A 27,213-nucleotide genomic window follows, 5' to 3' on the forward strand; every position below is an offset into this window, starting at 1 on the left:
CCAGACACAGCAGAGCCTGGCGCCCTGGCCCGTCTGCTGCGGGCAGAGGTGCCCTCCCTGGCGGGCGCGGGCTGAGGGCCGGCCGCTACTCTTTCACAATCCTGGGGGTGTAGTCGGGTTGGACAGCTTCGGCAAGTTCCCGAGCGTACATCTCGTATCTGCCCGTCATCTGAAAGCGAAAACAGCGGGACTTGGAGTGGTTCCCGTTTCATTCCAACCGCCCTCGTTCGCGCACCTCTCCTGCTGCCACTAGAAGGCAGCTGTGGGACAGAAATGCGACCGGAAGGCGGGCTGGAGGCCGGGATGGTCTCAGGCTGGGATTCGGAGACGCCACCCCCGCCCCAACCCCGGTGTGACCCCTCCGACCCCGATTCCAGGCGGTGGCGAGGATCACTGAGGCCGACGTGACCCACGCCCCCGGCCCCTCCTGCTGGAGCACCTCTGTGATCTTCCACCAGAAGGCGTGGCGGGCTCCCAGGCAGGGGGCGGAGGGCAGTCCTGCCCCCCGCGCCTCCACCCGAGAGGGGTTGACCTGCGGCCGATCACTGGCAGGAGTGGGTCCCCGGGATCCACACCCCGGCGGCCTGGCTCTGGAGGGCCACCCACTGCACGCGGCGTCTCATCCTGGACACAGCGGCTGGGGAGAGGCTGGGGGCGCGGCAGGAAAACCCACCCAGGGCGCTCACACCCCGTCCTTCCCACCGCCCCCTCCCTCCCAAGGCTCTGACAGGAGCGGGGGCCCGTCATCACAGGCACGGATGGCTTCCGCTTTCAGAGTGTTACTAATGAGAAGCCATTCAGCTCTCTGGCTCCCGCTTCCCATCCGTGCGGAATCCGGCATTAATCTAAGCTTCCCAGGAGGACGAGAGACGGGAGACCTTCGCGTGGGCAGCGCCCTGTTGCTCAGTCCCCTGGGACTCAGGGAATGTGCCCAAGGACCCATGCTCACAGAAACAGGAGTCTCGGGCCTGGAGCCCACGTCTGGCTGGCCCCCGGCACCACCCCCGCCCCACCCCACCCCCACCCCCGCCCCCGCCCCCGCCCAGGAGCGCTGGGCCGGCATCCCATCATGACGATGTGACGTCTGCGCTGAGAAGCAGGTGCGGAGTTGGTGGAAACACCCCGGGAGGCTAACACGGCGACACTCCAGCTGTGTGCCTGACGCGCTGTATTCCGGGGTGGGGGGGGTCCCAGGCCGCAAGCATCCCACTCTGGGAGGCGGGCACTTACAAGCCTTGGAGACCCGCCACCTTCCTTACGGGGTGTCAGGCCCAGGCCTCCTGTTTTACAAGCGGGCGCATAAGGCAGGGAGCTGACGTGGCTCGCAAGGCAGCGGCACCGCCAAGGCCCACTTCCCTCCTCGACCCACTTCCCTCCATTGTCCGGGCCCAGCCTTGGGGCCTGGCCACGGGCAGAGCCAGACACACGCATTCATCTTGTGGTAAGTGCAAGTGCCTGGGAAGGAAAAGAGGATTAGTGAGGCCAAGCCACTCTACTCTCTGGACAGATGAAATTGAGATGAACCTGCTTGGAGGCGCCCAGAATCTAATAAATCAGATGAGTGGGGAATTTATCGAGGCCTGCTGCCCCGGCAGTGTTTGACCCCGTGGTTCCCCTCCCAGGCCCCAGCCTCCGGCCTTCTGTGCAGCTCGGGGAGGGGGCCCACACGGCTGGCCCTCAGGCCACCCGGAGCGACGCAGTCCTGGTGCTGGGAGCGGGCCGGGCCGCACGGAGGAGCAGGGGCCTGGACACCCACCTTGAAGCCCCAGATGTCGTTCACCTGCCGGCACAGGTTGAGGTCCAGCTCGGCGACCAGGAGCCCATCCCGGGTGCGGGAGAGCCCGGGGGTGCGGCTGCCGTCCGGGGCCGCCACGTAGCTCGAGCCGTAAAAGTAGCCGAAGTCCCGGTGAGCTGCGGGGCAGCAACCGCAAGGCCCGTGAGCGCATGCAGACGCGGGTGGTCTCTGCACCCACGTGGGGGAGATGCCCAGGACGAGGGCCCCCACACTCTACCCAGCAGCTGCTGCAGCCCCGAGGACCTGCCTCCCCCGTCAGGCCTGGACGCCTGGCCGCTGGCTGCAAGTCGCCCTCAACGCCCTCCCCTCTGCCTCGGGAACCTTTCTTTTTATTATTTTTGATTTATTTCTATTATGTGTTTGGGTGTGCTGGGTCTTAGGTGCTGCACGTGGGATCTTTAAACTGAGATTAAAATGCTGTTTTTCTGATACGCACACATATACGCGTATAGTTTGTTTGCTTATTTCTGTAGTTGCGGCATGCTGGATCCTGTCCCCTGGCCGGGGGTTGAACCCAGTTCCCGCAGCAGGAATGCGGAGTCTCAGCCCCTGGACCACCAGGGGGTCCCGACCCCGGGAACCGGTCTACGGCCTCCCTGGCAGAGGTGTTGGTTCCCAGCATCAGCCACCGCGGCCCAAGGGAGTCACGTGGCCCCCACGGTGAGCTCGGCCCCGCCCAGCCGTGTCGCCCTCACCCCCCTCCGGGCCTCGGGCCCCTCACCAGTAAAGCGGGGTGCCGGCCACCCTGAAGGTGTGCGGGGAGTGTGCGGGTGCCACCCAGGGCCGGCAGACCCTCCGCGGGGCCAGAGGCTCCGGTCTCCCAGGCCTCGAGTGGGGGGATCTGAGCTCTTTCAGGAAATACTGCTGTGGGAGGCACGCCTGCTCAGCCCCGCTCTGCTTCCCAGACACCTCCTTGGAGATGGGGGTGGCCCCCTCCCACATTCCAGGCCAGAGAGGAGGGGCCGGGCGTGGCGGATTCCAGCCCTGCCCGCAGAGCCAAACAAGCTGTGGGTAGGAACCCAAGGCAGCCATGCTGGGCTCCGGGGGCACCTGGACAGCTGGGGGGTGAGGGGTGTGGTCTGCAGGGTGGGATATGCACCCCTATTTCAGGGAGCTCACAGAGGGCACCCCCACGGCTTGGCCCATCTCCACCCCAGTCCCTACTCCATTCTCATCTGGGGTCCACGCGAGAGAGGCAGGGGGCAGGTGTGCAGACACGGTCTGTGGGGTGGGTCCTGCTGGGAGACAGCAGATGGAGAAGGGACAGCCAGGTTCTCCCCTGCCCAAATCAGCCCCACGGAAAGTCAGCTGGACGCACCTTTCTTGCCATCCCCAGAGGTGAACTCGTTTGGGAAGTGCTCCTGGAAATGAAACCGAGGTAAGACACTTGGCGCTAGGAGTGCAGAACCCTCCTGCCAGCGCCAGAAGACGCAAGAGACGCGGGTTCGGTCCCTGGGTCGGGAAGGTCTCCTGGAGGAGGAAATGGCAGCCCACTCCCGTGTTCCTGCCTGGAGAAGCCCAGGGACGGGGGAGCCTGGCGGGCTGCAGTCCACGGGGTCGCAGAGACGAGACGGAAGCGGCTTAGCCTGCACACACAAGACACACCTCTAGGGGGCGTTGGCTGGACGCTCATCAGAGTCAGCCGGGGCGAGGGACCCAGGACAGTCACAGCCATGTGGACCGGCCTGATGGAACTGTGCCCCCCGAGTCCCAGCCCCCCGGCGAGCCGGGCATCTGACCAGCCCTAGGGGAAAGACCCCGATTTTGCCTTCGGCAGCTTATCGTCTGCTGGGAGAAGAGAAAGCCGTTGTGGAGACTGGCTCTCTGGGGCCGTGGAGGGCATCTGGGGCTTCACAACGCCCAGCCTGGGGTCAGCGCAGGCAGCAGGGATACCCGCTCTCGATGCCTTCCCCACGACTGCGCGTCCAGCCAGGAGGGGGCGCCACGTACGGGCTGGTTAAAACACCAAGTTTCTTTCCTGTGGACCCACTCAGGGTTATCTCAGGCTGATCAGATGCTCTGAGTAGAGTCTGACATCTGATTAGCAAGAATGCGGAAGAGGATTTGTTACGTAATAAATACCCGGTGTTTGTACTCAAATCTTTCGGTGCCTGAGGTCAAGGTTTGGGGGAGGACGGGAAGAAAGCTGGTACTGGGTGGTGGTCATGGGCTGAGAGCCTTTGAAAATGACTTCAGCTGCAAGCTCAAGAGGGCGTGAGCAGTGCCAGCTTTCGCGGAGACAGGCCCGGCCAGGCTCCCCGTGCCGGGACCCCGGGGTGTGGGGCGTGTGTGCCCAGAGGGGATGCGACCCCGGGGTCCCCTCCTGGGCCCCCGCCACTGCCGCTCCTCCCGCCTGGCTTCTGCCGGGGGAGCGGCTGGGCTTCCTGCCTCATCCCTCGATCCCCTCCCCTGCCGGGGCTGTCCCCGGAGGCTGGGCCTCAGGGACTCACCTGGCCCACGCGGTTGATGGCGCAGGTGAAGCAGTGGTTGGCGATGGCTGCGTTCCTGGCCTCGATGGGCCACAGGGACTCACTGCGCGAGGGGAAGGAGAGGAGCCAGCTTGCCGACCGCCCAGCCTTTGACTCAGCGGACGCTCGGCCCTGAGATGCGGCCGAGGTGCCAGTCTTGCCGCGGGGCTCACGGCGCCCACGGGCGACCCCACACCCACCACCAACAGGCCAGCTCGTCCCCGGCTCGGGCCAAAGCAGCCGTGTGGAGGGCGCCCGACGCACCAGCGGCAGCCCTGGATCAAAGCCTCGCCCTGGGGCCCCCCAGGCAGCACAGCGGTTAAGACTCTCCCACTGCCGAGTGCATGGGTTCAATCCCCGGTCGGAGAGCTAAGATCCCACAGGCCATGGGTGCGGTCAAAAAAAAAAGGGAAATCCTCGCCCTAAGTTTCCTTTTCTGAAGCTTCCCCAAAGGGAGGCTGTGCAGACAAGCATCAGCTCACAGCTTCAGGAAACATCCGTCCCCTTCTTCGGCAGCTGAAGCGTCTGGCGGGTTAGGGGGTGCTACCTGGCAGGACCCCCTTAGCTGCTGCTTCTGCCTCATTCCCTCCTCCCAGGTGGGGTCAGGAACCGCCCCCCAGGCCAGTAAACATCAGCAGGGAGCTGGGGGCCTGGGGGCCTGTGTGCCCCCCAGCCCCTACCCTTGTAGTACGAGTCATATCCGACACTCTGCGACCCCATGGACTGTAGCCCATCGGGCTCCTCTGTTCACGGGATTTCCCAGGCAAGAGTACTAGGGTGGGTTGCCGTTTCCTCCTCCAGGGGAATTTTTCAGACCCGGGGTAGGGGGGCGTCGAACCCTCAGCTGGTGGGTTCTTTACCACTGGAGGTACCAGGGGGAGCCCTGTCATGCCGCTTTGCAAAGCCATCTGTCTCTGCGGGGCAAGATTTCAAGGCCAGCAAATAGTAAACCTGAGAGGAATTCAGGCTGAAGGCGGGCATCACCTCCCCTGAGCTGCCCCCCCATTTCCCTCTTCTGAACCCTGAGCCTCGAAGCAGAGCCCCCCACCCTGGTTCTCCTACGGGCACAGGACGGGGACATCCCCACGCGGGCACAGCTGAGCTCCCCGGGTCCAGCGCCTGCAGGGGTGGGGGGGCTCCGTGGGAAACTGCTCCTGCGGACACCTGTCCGTCCGCAGCCCACCAGCAAAATGTGCCATGGAATTCAGCAGGCCTGCTGGCCACTGGTGGTCTGAGGAATAGTGCCGTCGGGGTTCTGGGTGCAGAGCTGCAAGCCCACTCAGAAGCACGGGGTGCCTGGGAGCGGAGGGCCCCAGAGCCTTCCTGTCAGTGTGCACCTGGCTGAGACCGGGGAGTAGGTGGAGGGGTGGGTGGGTGCTTGTCACAAGCCTAATTCTCAGCAGCATTCACGAGTCTGGAGGGGGAAAAAGAATTCCAGCCTTGACGGAGGGACTCATTTTCCTGTTTTTCTCCCCCCAGCTGCTCGGCTGAGCTGACAAAACTTGTAAGAAAGGATTTTTACAGAAACACGCCCGTCGCTGACATTTTCGGGAATTAAATAGACAGGTGTGGAGCAGGCGCCGGGAAGCACGCATCTTGCAGTTCTCCAGGGAGGGTGAGGGGCCAGGACCCAACCCCCGGCCGGCAGGACACCGAGGCTCTCAGACGAGGCTGGAGGCTCCTGAGAGCCGGGCCGGGCCAGGCCGGGCGGGCGCGGTGCACCGGCCCCTGAAATCAGCCACAGTAGGGAAGGGTGGGAGGGCGGAAACCTCTGACCACTCGGCTGCAGGGCTCACGGTGACTCGGTTCATCAAACCGCACTGTGCCTCCATTGGGTGCTCGGAACTGGGGGACCCTACGTGCGGACACCTTGCCCACTCCCGCGACGACACACGTGTTTGCACGCGCACGGGCGTGTGTGTGTGGGGAGGGGTGCTGATACAGGAGGTGGGAGATGTCAGAGAAGGGGATGGGTGCTTCTAGAAGTTGCGAGCCGAGGCTGCTGTGCAGCTGGTGGCTCTTTGCTGGGCCTCCTGCTTGTAAACCCTCAGCATCGATTCCGCAAACAACCCTTCAGTATTTTAGGAAACTCACCCTGCGTCCCCCCGTCCTAGTGAACCGCCTGCTGTACCGTTTTCCACACTCTACGGCCATCCTCGGCAAGAAGAGTCTCGGCAGGGTTCTGAGCCCAGCCTGGAAACGTCCTTTCCGCTCACAGGCGGGGATCATGGAGCTGTGTTAGCCCCAGAACGGCTGGGCGATATCCGCTGGGGGAGAGGAGCTGACCGTGAGCGCTCTCTTCCTTCCAGCTTTTCCCTGTTGTCCATCGCATGGCCCTGAGCAACTTCACTCAGGAAGCTTTCCTCTGCTCTCACCAAAGTGCCCTCAAGCTAAGGTTTTCAGGCTGTAACTATCTGGTCAGGGTGTAAGGGCTTCCCCATGACTCAGTGGGAAGGAGATACGGGAGACACGGTTCCGGCGGGAAGATGCCCTGGAAGAGGAAATGGCAGCCCACTGCAGTCTTCTTGCCTGGAGAATCCCATGGACAGAGGGGCCTGGTGGGCTACAGTCCACGGGGTTGCACGGAGTCGGACATGACTGAGCGGCTGAGCGGGGTGAACGCTATGGGAGCTGCTCAGACACGGGGCTTCCAAAAGACCCTTCAGCACTTCAGTTGCCAGCAGAAACACACCCTCCCTGGAGGGCACGAGTGGGTGGGACCACTGGTGTCCAAGGAAGGAAGATGGACAGCAGTTCACAAGCCAAGGTCACAAGCCATCACACCTGTTTTATGTTGAGCAGCTTCTGTTTGCTTAACTGGGGCTGATAAAAGCCCAGAAGTGCTCGGACAGAGAGGTGACCTCTGAGTCCAGGCCACGGCTGCGTCCCTCCCAGCCTGCGCGCGGCTGTGCACCGGGGGGCACTGGCTTCAGGGACCCCTCTGGGTGATGCCGCTCGCTGTGTTAACACGTGGCTGCTCCGCGGCGTGGCCCGGGCCGTCTGTCCAGGCTTGCTGGCTGGACGACCAGGACCCACTCTTCCTCACGACTCTCAGGGGACATTGTCACAGTGGCCACGCTGCCCGCTGCCTCTCTAGGGGTGGGGAGGAGACCCCAGACGTGACCGCCCCCTTGTGCCCAAGAGCGCCCCCTCCCCCAGACACAGACAGCACGGGGTCGTTCTGTAAGGGACAGCCGTGCAGATCAGCGCGCTGAGGGAGGGGGCCCCACTTTCAGCAGCAAGTTCGAGGTGAAATGACAGCTATGTCCCCATATTTAAATTTCGGAAATCTTGTGGCGAGCGAGGGCAGGAGTGACAGGGTGGGCCCCCAGGGGACTGCAGGCTGCCCGCGAGCTGCCCCCCTCCATTGGGGATGGACACTCCCCCTCCCCACACCCGCCACCCCCCCCCCGCCCCGATGACACGGCAGACCCCGGAATGCTCTGGGGGAAGCGAGCTGGGGAGGGAGGCATTCGCACAGATGCCCGGAGCTCTCCTGCTTCTTGATGAGGCAAAGCTGGAAACCACGCGCTGCTGGGGAGGGCGAAGCTAGGAAAGGGCGCTGGTGCCGGTCACTGCAGCCCAGTGAGCGCCCCGGGGAGGCCCTGGAGCCCACCCCCCGCCCTGTGACAGCAGCTTTGTCTGCTCAGGGATAAGGCTAACACCACGTGGCTGGGTAAACGCAGGTGGCAGAGACCCTTGACTGATCTCTCAAGGACCCTCTCAGCTCGGACCCCTCCGTCGTCGCCCGCCCACGCGGACGGGAGGGGAGCCAAAGCTGCTCGGGCAACCCCCGATGCTCCGGCCCTTAGAAGGGGAGCTTTCCCGAATCCTGCCAGCGGGCCCTGCCCGAGACCTCGCCGCAGCCAAGGACGGTGTTTCGCAGCAGGGCACTGCTGTTCAGTATGGCGTGTCCGAGTCTGGGCGACCCCTGGGGACTGCAGCCCGCCAGCCGCCTCTGTCCGTGGGGATTCTCCAGGCAAGGATACTGGGGTGGGTTCCCCTGCCCTCCTCCAGGGGGATGGTCTTCCTGACCCAGGGACCGAACCTGCATCTCCTGCGTCTCTTGCATCGGCAGGTGGGTTCGTGACCATAGCACCACCTGGGGAGACCCCTCAGCTCTTCAAGGCGGGGACTGTAACGGACGCCTAAGTTGGCTGACCCTAGCACTCACTGCCCCGGGGCTCGAGGATGTTGCACATCCCGGTGGGCACCTGCCTGCTCTTCACCCAACCCGCCTCTGCGCCCCGAAACCTGGCCCCGGGCCCCCGCCGAGCCCCTTAGGCCCAGTGACCTGAGCGCTCCGATGGTGGCGGAGGGGTTGAAGATGATTTCGGCCCCGTTGATGCTGAACATCAGCCAGTTGAGGGGGTGGTGCCGCCCGTAGCAGATGTTGACGGCGATCCGCCCGAACTGGGTCTGGAACACGGGGTGGCCCAGGTTTCCCTCCATGTAGTATGTGGACTGGAAGACAGAGGGCCGCGGACGGATGCTCAGAGCCGCCAAGCTTCCCTTTCCTTAGGCTTGACAGAAAAATGAAAACATCGCCCGTCCTCCCGAAGGGACACTCCTGGTATGACTCTAAACTCCAAAATTTCAGACCACTTAAACTAAAAATAAAAAAAAAAAAACCCAAACCTGAAACCAGGCACAACACAAGCAAGCTCGCCCGAGGGGAAAGCACCACGGCTGGAGCACTTGCCCGCAGACCTGCGGTGACGCGGCAGAAAGCCCCCAGAGCTTCTCCCCGCAGTCTGTCAAGGATAAACTGGGTGAGGTTTCATCCCAGCACCACTAGGGGCTGAGGCGTGGGGTCAACATCCTCACCAGCCATCTGTACCCCGCTGGCTTGAGGTGGGGGCACACGCCATCATGTGTGATCTGAGCCACCGACCAAGGCCGATCTGAGACTGGAATTCCTCCCAGGGAGTGACCTGTTCCATGGGCCTCCCTGGACACACTGCCTGGGGTCAAGGACGTCTCCCACGGCCGGTAGGCAGGACACAGTCCTGGCAACTCCGCCAGCCCCCTCGGGGTGCCGGCCAGGGTCCCACGCAGGTCTGCTCCCTGCCTCTGCCTCCTCCCGTTAACCTCAAAATTCGGCCGAGCTGGGCAGCAGCCAGGATGTGTGCACCGCGTGGACATGCGAGCAGGTCCTGGTGCGCCGAGACAAGCCAGTCGCTCTCTGCGGGGAGCTCAGGGTTAAGCCCAGAGTGAGCAGGCTCGGGGGCACGTCTCACTGCCCCCCGCCTCCAGCGGTCCCTGGGGCACGCTGGGTGCTTCTTTCTCCTCTGGGGGCCTCGGCCAGCTCTGCACACCCCTTCACGTCTGCCCGACCGGCCTGGGAGCAGCTGGGGAGGGCAGAGGGCGTCACACCCTGAACAGCTGTACTTACTGCAGACCCAGTTCAGACTTCAGATCTCAGGCATTAGGTGAGGTCCATTTCCCGACAGCCAACGTCCACCTCCCTCCACCCACGATGGGCGTTAACCAGTTAGGACAGCCAACCAGTTAGGCCCTGAGCACGGGCCGAAGCCCCAGCCTACACACCTGTGCTCAGACGTGCAGCCCTCACGGCCACCTGACACTCGGACCCCGGGGGAGCCCCAGACAAGGATCCACCCACCCCCAAACAGGGACTAGACCTTGACGGACGAGGCGCTCAGGGCCTGCAGGGCCCAGCAATCGCTTCATGCGTGTGCACGGTCGGTTCTGGTTTTAACTCATGCGCTGCTTTTCTTTTCCCTCTTTCTTTTTTAAATTATGGAAGTGTGATAACACACTGACGGGAGACTTGGAAAATAGAGGACAGAGTGACATACAGTTTACAATTTTTTTTTAAAGTAAACAAATTTTTAGCTGGAGTTTCAATATCAAACTCTCAAAAAACTGAGCAGAATGAATATCCAGAAAAGCAGGTCATAGTAGACCTGAAAACATGCTCCTTACTTTCAAGAAGAATTCCAGGAGGCCAACTCGGGTTATATTTTTAAAAATATTAATATATGCAAGAACATAGCCCTCTGTGCTAAAGACACGTGAGGACTCGCCCGGGATGCCCACTGTACCCCAGCCGCCCGCGTGACGCAGGGCGACACAGGGAAGTCACACCATGCGGCGGCCGGGCTGCTCACGGGCCCAGGCGGGGTGGCTCACCTCGTTGAAGTCGCCCACTCTGGGGATATGGTTCTTCCTCGTCTTGCCCAGGACCGCTCCGGAGCTGGCGATGACCACAGCCGTGTTCCACAGGACGTCCCCATGGGCCGAGTCTCGCTCCAGGACGGGGGACACCACCACCATGCCGTGCTTCCTCGCCAGCTGGAAAAACAGACGTGGCGCCACCCTCCTTTCAAATCGCGCATCGGACGTTTTTACGGAAGGATTAGAGGGTCCTCCTAGATAACGTCTGGGCTCCGCGCTCTCTCCACGCTCGTCCTTTTAAAGACCAAATGCCAGCGCTGTTCTGATGCCCAAGCTTAGCTACACAGGAACCGGCCTCGTCCTCGGGCACCCCCGCTGGGAGTGGACGGCCGGTGCAGCTGCTGTGGGGAACAGTAGGGCCACGCCCCCAAAAGTAAACCCAGAATGACCCCCGACCCCCGATCCCACTTCTGGATCTCCCCAAAGACCTGAAATGCGTCCTACAAGCGAGAAGAACCATTTCTTCACGTCATTTACTGTGTGCCACGTTACAAACGGTGGGACACAACTTAGTGACCGAACGACGTCGTCTGCGCCAACAGGCGAGATACTTTATTCTGATTTTAGATGTTTTTTTCAAATGGCACGATTCGATGCCATCAGTTTGCGTTGCTTGAATATGACATGTTCATATAATCTTCTTCTCCCAGACATGCTGTAATCCATCCTTGATTTCTCCTTGATCCAAGATCTAGGAGAGAGCGCTTCAGTCTCCCACTGGCTGCGTTTTTGCATTCTCTGTTCTGTTGTGGTTTATACTTTTACGGGTAGTCGCTGGTTGTACGTAATATTGGCCTGGGATCAGCTGGTGTGCAGGATATGAGCTCCCCAAGCAGGGGCTGAGCTCTGCCCCCGGCAGGGGGAGTGCAGAGCCTGGACCTCTGGACCGTCACAGAAATCCCACTCTCCCGATTCTTAAGCAGTCTACACTTAAACAGTTCTAGTCAGAATCAAATCACTTGACATTTCCATGAGCCTGGGCTTATATCAGCAGTATATGGGTTATATCAGGATTTCTGAAACACTGAACATAGCCCTGGGGACCTTTCTAGTGTGGCTAAGGCTGATTTCCTAATTCTAAAGGGTGCAGAGAGCAAAGTCTTACTTTTTCCAACCCTGTGACCCCTCGACAAAGATCACAGAACCCGCAGTACAAATAAAACAAAAGCAAGCCTTCACGCCACTTCCCACAGACCTTCAGACCCGGAGGCAATAACGAGACAAAACGAAAAAAGCAGATAAGGAGCGTTGACAAGGGTGTGGGGAAACGGGAACCTTCATAAAATGCCAGCAGGAGTATAAATGATGTTGGGTTCCTCACGGAGTTAAACGCAAGCGCCACAGGGCTGGCAGCTGAGCGGGAGAGTGAGAGTGCTCACCCGTGCCCCCAGCAGTGCGGCTCACGCCAGCCAAGGGAGGGGGCAACCCCACCAGATAAAGCGTGGCGTGCGCACCCAGTTGGAGAAGGCAAAGGCACCCCTCTCCAGTGCTCTTGCCTGGAAAATCCCATGCACGGAGGAGCCTGGCGGGCTGCAGTGCCTGGGGTCACAAGGACTCGGACACGACTGAGTGGCTTCACGCCTGCTTGCAGTGCAGAATTCTGTCATTTTCTTCAGCTGCTCAGTTGTGTCCAACTCTTTGTGACCCCCTGGGCTGTAGCCTACTAGGCTCCCCTGTCCTTCACTACCTCCCGGAGCTTGCTCAAACTCATGCCCATCGGGTCGGTGATGCCATCCAACCAGCTCATCCTCTGCCGCTGCCCCCTTCTCTTCCTGCCTTCGATCTTTCCCAGCATCAGGGTCTTTTCTGATAAGCTGGCTTTTTGCATCGGGTCGACAGAATATTGGAGCTTCAGCATCAGTCCTTGCAACAAACATTCAGGGTTGATTTCCTTTAGGATGGACTGAACGGAGTGTTGTCCAGCCTTAAGAAGGAAGGCGGTCCTGGCCCATGGATGAAATGGCTGTGGTCTCTGACGTGGATGAAACTGAGGACGTCATGCCAAGTGAAACCAGCCAGGTGCAAAAGGACCGACACTGCAGACGTGCACTCAGGTGGGGCATCGAAAGCAGTCGAATTCACAGAGACCAAGCGGATCAGGTGCCCGCAGCTGGAGGTGGAGCGGGGTTGATACGTGGCTGGAGGGTTTTGGGCCTGCAAGACGACGACTTCCGGAGGCCTGTCACGCAACGCTGTGAAGGCACTCACCACCCCTGACCGGGATGCCTAGGAGTGCTTGAGGTGACCGGTGACGTGGTTTCTGCCGCAGTGTGCGCGCTCAGGCACGCCACACACTCTGCCACCGTGCGGACTGCAGCCCGCCAGGCTCCTCGTCCCTGACAGCACCCAGGCAAGAGTACTGGTGCGGGTTGCCATTTCCTCCTCCGGGGGATCTTCCCAACCCAGGGATCCAACCCTCCTCTCCTGCACTGGCAGGCAGATTATTTACCACCAAGCCACCTGGGAAGCCCTTTTAGCGCAATAAAAAGAAGAAAACCAGGGCTTTCTCTGGCAGCACAGTGGTTAAGACTGCACTTCCACTGCAGGGGCACAGGTTCAACCTCTGGTTGAGGAACTAAGATTCTACATGCCTCTTGGCACAGCCAAAAAAAAGAAAAAAGAAAAAAAAATCATATGTCTCATCTACCCAAAAAAACCCAGAAACCCAGAACCCAACCAAATGTAACTCTTGGATACCAGATTCCTTTTGTCTCAAATGAGACCTGCAGGATCTGGGGGCCAGGAGGAGCAGCCCCAGCCGGTCATCTGTGCTCAGCCCGTTGCTACCCCCGACCTCAGCGACAGGATGGTGACGGTACCACAGGATGCCAGGAGCCACGCAGGGGCGGCCGTGGCCCTGGGGCCCTCGATGTGGACACGGGTGCCCTGGACCAGCGCACTCCCATCCTCCTTCTGCCCTTTCTTCCTCCCGTCCTGGTTCAGGCACGCTGTCTGCGATCACTTCCCGCCCCGTCCTTGTCATCTTCTTGTCTGAGGCACAGAACCGACCCAGTGGCTGGGAGGCGTCCCCCTGCAGCCTGAGAAGAGGGCTGCTTGGAGTCACGGCTCGGTATTGACAGGATCACTGTGGTCACAGCGCTGCTCCAAAAGCCCCGAAGTTTCCGTAGGAATGACGGGAGTTTTCCGAGGTGAGAGTGAGCATAAGCCACCATGAGGGACGTCATGGGGGTTTTGGGGGTGGCCGCTCCATGAAGACAGTTCAAGGAGCACAGAGTCCATCGCTTCAAAGGGTGGCAGTCCGTGGTTTCCAGTACACTCAGAGTTGCACAACCGACACCACAAGCTAATTTTAGAAAGTTTTCGACGCCCCAAGCGGAAACCCCGTCCCCGTGAGCATCCCTGCTCACCCCTTCTCCCCGCTTAGCCCCTGGCAGCCACCGACCTGTTCTCTGCCTCCACACAGCCGCCCTTCCTGGACAATGCGTAGAAACAGAATCTTGGAACACACTATGAGGTTTAAATAAAGAAAAATGAGGCCCGGTTTCTACACTGATGAGACGGGCCACACCTGTCAGGCCCCAGCAAGTGGGGTACAGGGCTCCGGCCAGGGACGCAGGCTTGACCCTAGTCCCCAGGTGCCAGGGCTGCCCCTTGCCGGCTGCAGACCCTGCTCTGGGCGGGTCACCCCCAGGCCGCCTCTGCGGGCTGCAGCTCCCTCACTTAAAAAGCCACGACGGGGAACTTCTCTGGAGGGTCCAGCGGGGAAGAATCGGCCTGCCAATGCGGGGAACACGGGATCGATCCCCGGTTGGGGAAGATCCCACCTGCCACAGAGCAACTGAACCTGTGCACCCCGACTAGTGAGGCCTGCTGGCGACGGAATGAAACACCAACACTGCAGAGTGGTTTGAATCTTTATATTTTAACCCTTGCTTCTTACAGCTGCTTTATTTTATATCCCTTGCACAACAACCTGCAGGGCAAGCTGCCAAGCACTGTGATTCAGAGACCATACAGAGCGCAGGGGCAGGGCGAGATGACCTTTACCTGGACTTATTTACTGCAGCGAAGACTGTGTTTTGGGGAACTTCCTTATCAACTTAGAATCCGTTTTGTCCCAGGGTCTGCTCCTTTTGAGGAATCAGAGAAACATCCTTGTGTGCAAGAAATGTTCTTTTCCCACGGGAACAAACAGGATTCTTAGCTGAACACCTCGTTTGCAAGAATGTTTAGCCCTGGTTGAGAGTCTCGTTTGCAAGCACTTCTCAACCTTCCTTAAACCTAGTTCCCTACAGAGGCCACGCTCCAGACAGCAGCGGGAATGGCCACCGCCGGAGCTGGCACCCCTGGGGCCCGGGGGGCCCAGCTCGAGGGAGCCCCCACTCACCTCAACGCAGCAACGGAGGCCTAGCGCAGCCACGAATAACATGAATTCATTAATGTCATTTTCTAAAAAGGCATGAAGGGCCCCTCCGGCTCTGAAACTGATTTCAAGTGAAAGGACACTTGAGGAAAAAAAAGGGCAATAAATAGTCTTATCTACTCTTATCTGCAAAACCAGAGCCAGGAGGGCGCACTGGCCTTGGGGCAGGACCATCCCGGCCGGGGCGGCCACGCTCTGACCCGCACGTGTCTGCCGCCCCCAGGGCTGGCTTGCCGGCTGAAGGCCGCTTAACGTCCTACCTCTTGACAGAACTTGATGGTGGGCCCGTCCTCCGCCGACTCGGCAAATTCCGTCCACGGAAGCTTCTCTCTTGTACAGAAAGCAAAGGGCATCGCTGTGGAGAGGAGAAAGGCCAGAGTCACACCCAGGCTCAGGGCCTCCGAAGGGGGCCCCTCGGCCTGGTGTGGGGGGCCTGCCTTCTGAGCCCACCCCCGGCTATGGACGACGGGCAGACCCTCCCCTTTCCCGGCTTCTAGGGGATGAGGCCAGCCATCCTGCCTACGGTCTTAGACACACTTGCAGCAGAAAGCTGAACAAACGCTTGCACACCCAGGCTCACAGCGGCCGAAAGATGGAAACGACCCGGGTCCACCAGCAGACGAATGGCTGGACGGCGGTCCACCCACTTGGTGGAAGACGGAAACGACTTGTGTCCACCCGCGGACGAATGGCTGGACGGCGGTCCACCCACTCGGTGGGATACTGTGCTGTGTGCTCAGGCGCGTCCGACCCTTTGTGACCCCGTGGACCGTAGCCCGCCAGCCTCCTCTGTCCATGGGGATTCTCCCAGCCAAGGATACTGAAATGGGTGGCCATTTCCTTCTCCAGGGGATCCTCCCGACCCAGGGCTCGAACGCACGTATCCTGCGTTGGCAGGCGGATTCTTTACTGCTGAGCCACCTTATTCAGCCTTAAAAAGGCAGGAAATTCTGACACTTGCTCCAACATGGGTGGACCCTGAAGACATTAGTTCAGTTCAGTCGCTCAGTCGTGTCCGACTCTTTGCAACCCCATGAATCTGAAGACGTTGCGTGTGGTGAAATAAGGGAGACAGAGAAGGACAAGCGCTGCACGGGTCCACTCACATGGGGCGCCCAGGACAGGCAGGTTCACGGAGACAGAGAGTGGAGGGACGGGTGCCGGGCCTGGGGGGCGCGCAGAAAGACGGGCTGCTGTTCAAGGGGCTGGAGCATCAGTGGGCAGGTGAGAAGGCTCTGCATCCGGACGGTGGCGATGGTTACACGACAATGTGCGTGCGCTGAATGTTACGGAACTGAACCCACCAAAAAATGGTTAAAATGGTCACTTTATGCTATGTCTATGCTACTGAAAGGTCAACCACACACACACAGAGGGAGCCCCTGGTGGCTCAGCAGTGAAGAATCCGCCTGCCAATGTGGGGCATGCGGGTTCGATCCCTGGGTCGGGAAGATCCGCTTGGAGAAGGAGATGGGAATCCACTCTAGGACTCTTGCCTGGAAAGTCCCATGGACAGAGGAGCCTGGGGGCTACAGTCCATGCGGTTGCGAGAGTCAGACACGATTTAGCGGCTAAACCATATGTGGAACAATTCTGTACAAGGTACAGCCAGAAACTGCTGGCCGACCTGCAGGTTGCTACGAGCACAGCCGAGGCTTCTTGGAGACGGTGTCCGAGCGTCCCCTCCCACGTCCGTAGGAATGCTCCTCCTCCCGGGGGCTGAGGCCTCTTCAGGAACGAGGACAGCCGTTCGTGTAATGGCCCCAGCAGAAGTCTGGGACATGCTGGATGGGCTGAGTGCTCTCCGGGGATAAAAGCATGCTTTCTGTCCTCTCTGGATAGATGATGCCCCACCATCGAGAGGGCCAGCTCAACAGGAAGGTTCATAACTCACTGAGGTTTGTGTGCTTTAAAAAAGAGAAAAAGCAGGTACACACGCGTGCGGTAACGATTCAAAGAATGCCAGGGCACCAGATTCTCAGCGGAGGTTTCCCCTGTGGGGGTGGAGGGGGCCGGCAGCGGGTAGGCACCAGGGAGGCGCGCACTCCGGCCGAGCGTGCTCCGCCACCTCGCACGCTCGCTTCCACGTCCGCTGGTCTGCTGGCGCTCTCCTGGTTCCCTGCGAGCTGGAGCCCCGGCCGCGTGGTCACTGGCTCTTCTGGACTCATCCTCCAGGTGATGTCTTCCGCACCCTTTGCCCACTTCCTGCCGAGCTGCTGTCTTTTCCTTCGTGACTTGGAGCACTGAATTCCTTCTTCGGACCAATTCCGTGCAGAGTTGGCCCTCTGTACCTGTGGGTTCCCCCACCAGCTGAGGGTGGAAAATGTTTGAGAAAAAAAAAAGCCACAACATTCCGAAAAAGCAGAACTTGAGGTTGCCACACAGAGGCAACTATTTACTTGGCATTTGCACAGTGTTAATGCCACTGGACAGCTCTGAAACCGACCGGCCTCCAGCGAAGGTTTGTGGGAAAGCTGTGGGATGTGGCCGAGGAGGCCTTTACCTGGTTGCTGCACAGGGCGTGTGTGGCCTCACTGTCATCAACTGGCGACCACAAATTGGCACCTGCATGGAGGGCTTGCCATGTACCTCTGCAAGCAGTAGATGACTGTGCTGTGGCAGCTGCTGACCCCCAGCACCCCCTGCAGGAGTTCACTGTCAGAGCAGAAACGGGGCACTCTGCCCCGGGAAACTGGCAGGACAGGTCTTCAGGGAGGTAGGTGTTCTCAGAGGCTGATGTTACGAGCCAGCTCCTGTATGCCCTCGTGTCTAGAAAAGCACGAGAATCCTTCGTGGTGACGACTGTTCCCCCTGAACAGAAGCTTCACGAGATCAGCAGAAACTTTCTACCAGAAACACACACGCGTGCGCTCCCCTGTAACCAAAATCACACAGAGACTCACCTTCCCCCGCTACCCCTTCGGAGCAGCTTCTCAGAGCTGTCTGAGGGGCTGTCTCCTGGGCTGCAGTCCTCATATTGCCCCCAATAAAACTTAACTCTCACGTGGTGCACTTTTTTTTTAAGTCGTCACAGTCTTTCCCAAACCCGGGCTGCGTGCCCAGCACGGTGCCAGGCCTGATGAGAGGCAGCCTGTCCCGATACCCTTGTGAAGTGAGCGTGACTCTTCATCCCACAGAGGAGGAAGCGGGGCACCAGGCTCCCCAGTCCCTTCCAGTCCCTGGCAACCTGGGATGACGGTGGCACCACAACCATCTCGGCCACCCGGGACGTGGCCCACGGAGGCAGCGAAGTGGGCAGCGGACTCTGCCAGCAGCAGCCCCGGGGGCCTCGGCATCGGGCTCAAGACTCCCCAGGCTCCTTGGGTGAAGACGGATGAGCTATTTTAAGGAAGCCAACAAGAACGCTGTTGATAACAAAGAAAGATCCCTAATGACCGCTCACTCGCAGCTTTCAGAGCATTAGGAGAGACTCAAGGGCCCCAAGAGGATAAGACCTCCCTTTCCGATTTCGTTTCAGGCTGCTAAGCTCTCCACATTTCTCCATTTCCATCTGAATGGTTTCTTTTCCTGTTTTCACAACCCCTGTAGTGTAAACAAACTTTCAAAAGCCGCATGTGGAAGGCAGGTTGGGGGAGGCTGGCTGCAAAGTTCTAACCACATTTTGCAAATCAGAGGGAAAAGGGGGTCCCCCATTCACTGAACCAGCGCTCCTCAAGGCACGCTCTGGGCTTAGACCCCGCCCCGTCATCATTGGTATATTTTAAGTATATTTGTTGTTAGACCTAGGGTCAGTAAGGTTGTTGAATTGAAGTGAAATCATATGATAAGGCCAGATGTTATCAGGAGGGCGGATAGTGCTCCTGTGAGGGGTCAGGGGCTTGGGTTTACTATGTGGTAAACTGCCCTACCCTCAGGAGATGCCAGCCAAGATGGGACCCTCAATGGGAACCTGGTGGGGTGCTCAGTTCTGTGCAGGGGAGCCCCCAGGACCCCCCAAAGGAGAGGGTGTCCACATTAAGCCTTGATGGATGAGTGGGAGTTTTCCAAGAAAGAGAAGAAGTTGGTTAAACCACCCAACAAATATTTCTAGCACCTGTCATGCACCAAGGATTATTCAAGCCACTAAAGATAAGACGGGGGTGGGAGAAAGAGTAAGTGAACGGGATCCATCCAAACAATGGGATATTATGCGGCCACGGAAAGGAAGGGCAGTCTGACACTCGCAACAACAGGGACGGGCCTTGAAACACGACGCTCAGCGAGACCAGCCAGACACCAAGGGCCAAACACTGCAGGATTCCACTGGCACGAGGCCCCAGAGCCGTCAAATGCGCGGGGACAGAAAGCAGAACAGGGTCGGACACGACTGAAGCGACTTAGCAGCAGCAGCAGCAGCAGATGCTCTCGGCGACGTGGAGGTAAGACAGTGCGGTTTTGCAAGCGGCAGAGAAAGTCGGGAGAGGGACTTACTCCACGCCTCCTGGAAGCAGATGATGTTGACTCCACACATGGCAGCCACCTCCACGACGGCCTCCATGCGTCTGTGTAGGGCGGCGACCTGGCAAGTCAAACAGCGAGCGTGAGAGCCCATCGGGTTCTACTGCTGCTGCTAAGTCGCGTCAGCTGCGTCCGACCCTGGGTGACCCCACAGACGGCAGCCCTCCAGGCTCCCCCGTCCCTGGGATTCTCCAGGCAAGAGCACCGGAGTGGGCTGCCATTTCCTTCTCCTCGGGTTCTACTGGTTAAGGCCAACTTTAACGCCCATCCCCCACCGGGCCCGCTCCAGGAAGACGCGCGGGGTGGGAGGTTCTGGGATGGGGGACAGTCCTCAGGCCCGAAGCCATGGGCAAAGGTGGAGGGGCAGAGGCCCTGGGGTCCCTCAGGCACTGGACGCCGCCTCGCTGAGCCTGGGTTTTCCCTGTCTGGAGAATAGGGAGAAGGCTGCCCGCCTCGTGGCATTGCTGAGATGGGAGCTGCTTGCTGAGAGAGGGGCCCAGCACACACCAGAGCCGTCCTCTGGGTCACCTCCCCCTTTGGCCCCCAGCCCTGGGACCCCGGTCACTCAGGACACCCTGCGTCTGCAGCTGTGGGGATGCCCAGTCCTGCCAGCTCTGTCCCCGCATGTTCCTGACCTTCCAAGGATGCCCAGCTGCGTCCTCTACCAGAACATCCTCCCTCCCCCCGACCAGACCTGCCCAGCGTGTGTTCTCACGTGTCGTCCATGGTGGGGGCGAGAATCGGGGTACCTGGGCTGCCCCCCAGCCTACGTGCACCCCGACAGCAGCGCCGCTCCCCTGGGCTTTCCCATCTCATGACCCAACGAGCTCCTTAGGAGAGGCATCCTCAAATTATCCGTGTCCTCAGCCCGCTGTCTGACTCCCAGGAGACATTTGGAAGTGTTTTTGTTTAGAGACAGACCAGCGGAACCTGGTGGGGCCAGGCTGAAACCCAGAGACACCGGGTATCGCCCCTACAGGGCCCTGCAGAGGCTGGGCTGGGAGCACATTCCTAGGTGCTGGAGGTGGGTGGGGAGGTAAGGACCACGTCTCTGCCCCGCCATGACCTCCTGACAACCTGGACTGGCCAAGGAGACAGATTTGCAACCCGATGGAGGCTGTGCGGGTGACTCCCACACCAAGGAGCCAGGCAGAGGCACACGGGCTGGACAGACATGTGCGCTGGCCGGAGCCCAAGAGGCAGGGTTCCAACAGAGAGCGCAGGAGCCCGAGGGTGGCCTCCTCCCTGGCAACTTGAGCTCCATCCCAGGAGAGGGAGGCGGAGAAAGCGGTAGGGGCCAAAGAAAGAGAAAAGCAAGGGACATGGTTGGAGGGCCAGTGGGGGGGGGCGCCACACCAGGGCAGGGCAGCTGGTCGGCCAGCGGGGACCGTGGCCAAGTCTTACAGGCGGGAGAGGCCTACCTGCTTCACCACGGGTGTGTCCGCGGGGAGCGGGGTCCTGTTCTGAACGAGCCCCACACGCACGGTCCGGGGCCTTCTCTGCTGCTCCGCGGCGGCCTCGAACGCATAGCCCTGCAGCTCGAAGTCCCCTCTGGAGGCGGCCTCGAGAGCCGCGCTGGGCAGGTCGAGCTTCCTAGACGCAGGAAGGCAGAGGGCAGATGAGCTGAGTGGGTCCGCAGCACCTGACGACACCCGCAGTCGCTCCTCCAGCCGAGAAGGGGTGCATGCGGCGTCCCGGCAGGAAGGCTCAGGAGCTGGCCAGGGCCGCGACCACGTGTGGGAAGCTGGGGCGGGGCTGCAGGACGGGAGACCACCCCACCCCCAAGGGCCCTGGCGGGTGGAGAATGGCTTCACCCGGATTCTGGAGCCGGCAGGCCAAGTGGTTAGGCCCCACAGAGGGCAGGGGGACGAGGCGGCAGGGAACCTAGGCAAGAGGTTGATGTTCAAGCTGCTGAAATCAGGGGTGGGGATTAAAGTCTCAGCATAGGTGAGAGGGGACGGAGTCCCCCAAACATCTGTGGACTGGAGTCAGAGGGCTCTGTGAGCTGGGGGGTCACAGCAGGTTGTAAGGAGACAGGCGAGCAGGAGGCCAGGACTGATAGCAGGATGGAGGGTCACGAGCATCTGGGGACCCCTGCCCTGCCAGGACCCCCAGCGGAGAGGGCAGCTCCCAGCCCGGTGCCGGACAGGCGAGGTGGGGCCCGGGCATCCAGACCAAAGGCTGAAGGGCTCATCCCGGTGTGTGGTTTATTAACAGAGGCAAGTGGATTATTGATAAAACCTCCCACCAAAGTGACCACGGGCCAAAGGGCAAACGCTGACGCCCGCTCCGTGCCCCCACCCAGGGGTGGAACCTGCAGGAGAGGGCCCAGGAAGAGCTGACCATCTAGGGGGCGAGAGGGTTACGAAATACCCTGAGAATGCCTCAGAAAATTGCCTGACAGCCGTTATCTAATAATACTCCTCTCCCACTTTGAATCCCTTTCTTAACGACGTTTCTTTCAAAATCACAGCCTTGTCAGCCCGAGCCCCCCTGCCACCGCCCCCTGCCAGGCGCTTTCTGTGACGGCTCCCTGACAGCTCAGAGCTGGGTTCCGCCCTGACAGTCAGCCTGCTTTTCAAACTCGTCAGGGCTCCGTGCACTGCGACAGTTTAGAAATAGCTGCAAAGCCCACACCATGTCTCCTGTTGCCGTGGGGGCCTCAGAGACTTGTCCCCGCCCCCCAGGACAAGTCACCGTTGCAGCGGGGGGCCAGGCAAGCGTCCTGTCCTCAGCCAGGAGGAGGACATCGGCTGGGAAAGCTCGCTGGAGGTCCACAAGCCCCCTAGGTGTAAGCTGGTCCTGCAGCCTCTGGCCGGCCCGCCCCACCCCAGCTCCCTGGGGACACCCGGCCCCGAGGCCCGGGGCCACCTCCTGGAGGCTTTCCCTACCCTCCTGTTATCCTGGCCTACCCGGCCCTGCCCCACTTCCTCCTGGAGAGCCCACCTGGCCCTCAAGATGCACCCCCCAACCGTGTCCTGGTTCCACCAAGGGGCTCGGCTCACGGAGGCGGTGGGGCGACAGACAGCCGCGGCGGACGGAGCCCAGCCAACGGACCAGGACCTCACACGTGGGCTCTCTGCTGCCCTCAGCCCTCCCTTGGTGCCTGCAGCAGGCTCTCTGCCCCTCACCCGGTGGCTGAGGCCCCCACCCTGAGGGCTTCACTTACGACTCCAAGAAGGAAAGCCCATCACTTCCTGTCCTGGCCCCACAGACCCCTTTCCAGTTGGGGTCAAGGCAGGCCTTGCCCAAGGGAGCCCAGCCCCTGCTTCCTTGGCAACCTCTGGCTTCTGGAACTTCTCCTTCCCCTCTAATGGATCTGCATTTTAAATAATTAAACCAGAGCTTTGTTACAAAAGAAACACAGGCTCATGGGGAGGGGAAAAAAGAAAACTCAAACGGTAGAGAATGTCAAACGAGTTCCCCTCCCTCCCGGAGCCTGGAGACAGCCCCTCAACAACGTCTGCCGCTTCTTTCCAGCATTTTCCCGTGTGTGTCACACGCACAAAGGTGCCCTTCTGTGCGCTCCACTCTTCCGCTTGGCGCTGTACACCCGCTTGGCGCTGTACACCCGTTGGGCGCCGTTCCCTATCTCCCGCAGACCGACCACAGTTCGCGATGACAGCTGTTTGAGTCTCTCCTCTCCTGTTTAGGAAGCACCAGAATCCCAGGGACGGGGGAGCCTGGTGGGCTGCCGTCTATGGGGTCGCACAGAGTGGGACACGACTGAAGTGACTTAGCAGCAGCAGCAGCAGCCTTCTGACTGCTAAAGCCACCTGTACTCCCTGTGGTCCCCACCCTTCCAGACCTCCTTGAGTCGCCCGACAGTCTGTCCCCAGTCTGAGCTGCCTCCTCGGTACTGGCCCTCGGGTCCTGCAACCTCACATCCTTGCCTCTGGAGTCTCCCACTTCCTCGGCCCCTCAGACTTCTCTGCACCCACCCATTCACCTGCAATGACCGTCTCTAGGACAACCCCAAGCCAGCCCCCACCACCTCTCTGGAGTCTTTGTAACCGGCTGTGGGCTGACCTGTGCACCCCTCCCACCAGGAAAGATACGCCCAACATCCTAACACCCAGAACTCGTGACTGGGAACTTTTTGGGAAAAACAGGGTCTTTGCAGACGGCATTAAAGATCTCAAGATAAGATCACTTGGTATTACCTGGGGGAGCCCGAATAAGCCAGTGCTGGGTTTTTAAAGGAAGGCCCAGAGGAGAGACACGGGCAGAAAAGAGTGTGGAATCAGAGGCAGAGGCCGGCATGATGCCGCCACGGGCCCAGGAATGCCAGAAGCCGCCAGAAACCAGAAAAGCCTTGGGAGGACGCTGCCCAGAACCTTTGGAAGACCGTGCCCCGGCCAACACCCTGCCGTTTGTGCTCCTGGTCTTCAGAACCACGGGGATACAATTCCTTGGTTGAAGCCACGCGGCGTACGGCCATTTGTCAGAGCACCCCCGCCGCGCCAGCCTGCCCTCCAGCTGCGCCTCATCAGGTGAACCCACACGGGCCACCCAAGGGCCCACACCCCCTCTGCCAGGCTGGCTGCCGCACCGCCTGTTGAGACTTCTGGAACCCTTCCTCCTCTCTGCCCCCAGGCACTCTGCCCGGTTTAGGCCTCCCCACCATCCACCTGCCCTTTGCAAATGCTCTGAAGGCTCCCAGCACCACCAGGACAATCCTGCCTCCTCTGCAGAGGAGGAGCCCCCAGGATCCACCCCGACTACTCCCGCCTCCTCTCCTGGGCGAGCCCCCACAGTATTCTACACCCACAGCCCCCAGACGGGCCTGTCCCCTGCTGTCTGCGCCTTGGCCCGGAGCAGCGGAGCCCCTTCCTGTCTCTGGACCAACTCCGCAGTCTCTTTCAGGACACAGCTGAAGCCTGGCGCCCCAGAAGCCTCCCCCGCTTGCCCCAACCCCATCCATGTACACCCCTCAGCTCCCCTTGCATGCCTCCTTGCAGCGCAGGACAACCTGCAAAAGACGGAAGCCCCTTGAGGGCAGGAACCGTGGCTAACTCATCCTAGGACCTCTGGTGCCTGAGACAAAAATGAATGCTCAATAAATGTTTGTTGAATGAATAAATGCTTCTTGGTTCTGGCTGTCTTGAACCGTGCCTTGATGTTCTTTGGGGATTTCATCTGTCTGGCACAAGCAAAGGCCGATTTAGCTCACTCACTTAGTAAACACTTGCCAAGCGTCACCTTTGTCTTGGGGGCAGTGAGCACTCAGAGAGGAGCCGGTCTTGCGTGGAGCGAAGGCGGAGTCTAGGGGAGGACTCCATCAGGCCCCCACAGAGGCAGCCATACCCAAGTCGGCCCATGAGAAATGAACAAAAGACTTTGTTAAATACATTTTTTTATGTGGATAATTTTTTTAAAGTCTTGATTGAATTTGTTACAATGTTGCTTCTCTTTTGTGTTTTGGTTTTTTGGCCGCTAAGCAAGTGGGATCTTGGGGTCTCCCTGGTGGCTTGGACAGTAAATAATTCACCCGCAATGCAGGAGACCTGGCTTGGATCCCTGGGTCGGGAAGATCTCCTGGAGAAGCGAATGGCTACCCACTCCAGGATTTTTGCCTGGGGAATTCCATGTACAGAGTTTACAGTCCTTGGGGTCGCAAAGAGCCAGACACAACTGAGCGGTTAAAACTTTCACTTTTCGTGCAGGATCTTAGGTCCCCAACCAGAAGCTGAACCCACCCCCTCTGCACTGGAGGTGGTTCTTAACCACTGGGCCTCCAGGAAAGTTCCACGAACAGACGAACTTCTAAATGAGTAATTTTCCACCTTCACTTCGCAATCTGTTCATAGCCAAACCCCACCCAATAGTAAGTACAAACGGTTAAAACCCCAGAGTGAAGCTTGGAGGGGCTTAACACAGGCTGGAACAGAACCAAGAAGAGGGAAAATAGAAAGAATGGAAAGGGGAACCACTGACTCAGTTGCTGTGAGCCAAGCCCCAGGAAGGGGCCTGGTGGTCACTGATAAACGGAATTTGGCTTCCACGCCAATCCTTCCTTACTCTGGAGTGATCCCAATGTGTGCACAGAGTCCTTCTTCCAAGGCAGTCCTTTACCCTGAGCTCTAGAACAGGTCCTGGCCTGTCACCTACGCGGGAAACTTCTCTATTCCCAGCACTCTCTCTGACACCCGCAAGCTCTGCCTTTTCCCAGGGGAACTTGCCTGCCTCACCTTTAAATACTCCCTGCTTCAGGGCACTTTCCTTAGGAGCCCCAGTTCTCAGAGGTTTCCCCCATCGTGAGCCTTCACTGGTGGCATGGAAAGCAGTAATCCAGCATCAGCCCACTGGAGGGGCCTTGAGGGTAGGCAGTCCCAGGCACCCCTCTTTGAGTATGAAGAGCCCTCTGGACACAGTTCTGCACCACGCTAACCCCAAAAGCTCCCCCTTTACTATCCACTACCTGTGAAAACACCTGGGGCTCTGAGGTCCGGTCCCCACCCCTGCCAGAACGCCACATGAGCTGGTGGCTGGGACCCTCTGATCCAATTAACCCCCTCCAGTTTCAGGGGAGCTGACCAGGCACTTCAAGGTCACTGCTACGAGGTCAGAGAGCGTGTGGTGTGGCTGGATGGGGGGAGCCCACAAACAGGCAAGAAAGTGGAAGGATATCTGGTCAGGAGTTGCGTAGGGTCAGAGTTTGGATTTCATTCTAAGGGCCGTGGGAATCCCTTATAGAGTTTTAAACAGGATATGAGTTACATCTTCTGGTTGCTTTGAGAAAAGTGGACCAAAGAGAAACAGGAGCAGAAGGGCAAGTGTCTTCCAGCCCTGCACGGCCGGCGTCCAAGAGTGCACTGCCCTTGGAAAGTCCCAGCGATGCCCACAGCAGGCTGGGAGTTAGCTCCGAGCATGGGAACTAACTCCTGGGACCTGCCAGTGGGAAAGGTCCCTTCGCCAACCAGATTCAGAGGCCTCTCCATCCCAGGACCTGCCAGAGGCTGGTCACTGCAGGAAGGAGGAGCTGGGGGGCAGGACCTCCAGTGGGCCTGATGGGGGCTCTGGCTGGAGGTGCTGACCTAGACAGCCAGCCAGAGGACAGGCCTGGTGCCGGGGAAGGAGCGGGTCACTGGAAGCTGGAAAGAAAGCTGGGTGATCACAGGGAAAGCACAAAAGAGCAAAACTGTCCTTCCCTCCAGGCTTCTAAGGGTCACACTGGGCTGTGCAGCTGAGGTCCCATCTATAGAACTCAGGGTCTCAGCTCGCCAATCCAGGATTCACCACCGCCCCTGCAGAGCCCTTCAGACCCGGAAGCCCCCCGTGTGGTCCCCCAGATCCACACCCGCTGGCCCCAGGGGCCCCCGACCCCCACCCCAAGCTCCCTGCCTGGCCCGTCTGGGCTCACGCACCTGGTCTCTTTGCCATAGAGAAGGCGTTTGACCTCCTGCAGTTCTCCGAGTGGCAGATGTTTTTCCAAGCACCGCTCCAGCGATTCAAACCCGGACCCGGCCATGGCTGAGGTCCGCACGTTTGTCCAGCCCTAGCGTGCCTGCTGCCCTTCGCCCCGGGGGGAGGAGGCGGAGGAGGCGGCACATGCGCCCGCCGCCCGGGAGGACTCCGAGGACCCCGCTCCCCCGCTCACGCCCCTGCTGGGTGCCAATCAGCGCCCGGGGCGTCGCGCACGGTGACCAGGAAGGTGAATGGACCTTCCTGCCGCGCCTGGACTCCGGCCCAGCGCCCTGGACACGGGCTGAGTGCCCCGGGGGAGGGGAGCCTGGGCTGGAGGCCGCGCCGCCCCCTCCGAGGCCTGGTGTCTGGAGTTAGGCGGGGTGGGGGCCAGGCCGCGCTCCCCCACACAGGGACCCTTGTGCCTTCCGGGTCCAGTCACCACGGAGCGGGTGCGGTCGGCGAGGTGCGGACGGGTGGGTGTCCCCACGGGCTCCCTGGGT

General features: G+C 60.0%; 1 protein-coding gene across 1 annotated transcript; it reads right to left on the minus strand.

Moving 5' to 3' along the window:
- Window positions 1-85: 85 nt before the first annotated feature.
- On the minus strand, window positions 86-26,777 carry UPB1 (beta-ureidopropionase 1). The gene is made up of 10 exons (XM_052654911.1): window positions 26,674-26,777; window positions 20,728-20,899; window positions 19,280-19,367; window positions 15,109-15,203; window positions 10,420-10,581; window positions 8,558-8,727; window positions 4,246-4,327; window positions 3,114-3,156; window positions 1,757-1,911; window positions 86-169 (listed from the first exon to the last, which is right to left on the minus strand). Exons 1-10 carry the CDS (start codon window positions 26,775-26,777, stop codon window positions 86-88), a joined length of 1,155 nt encoding a protein of 384 aa, XP_052510871.1.
- Window positions 26,778-27,213: the final 436 nt, after the last annotated feature.

The sequence above is a fragment of the Budorcas taxicolor genome, chromosome 17 (assembly GCF_023091745.1).
Source record: "Budorcas taxicolor isolate Tak-1 chromosome 17, Takin1.1, whole genome shotgun sequence".
Classification (NCBI taxonomy): domain Eukaryota; kingdom Metazoa; phylum Chordata; class Mammalia; order Artiodactyla; family Bovidae; genus Budorcas; species Budorcas taxicolor.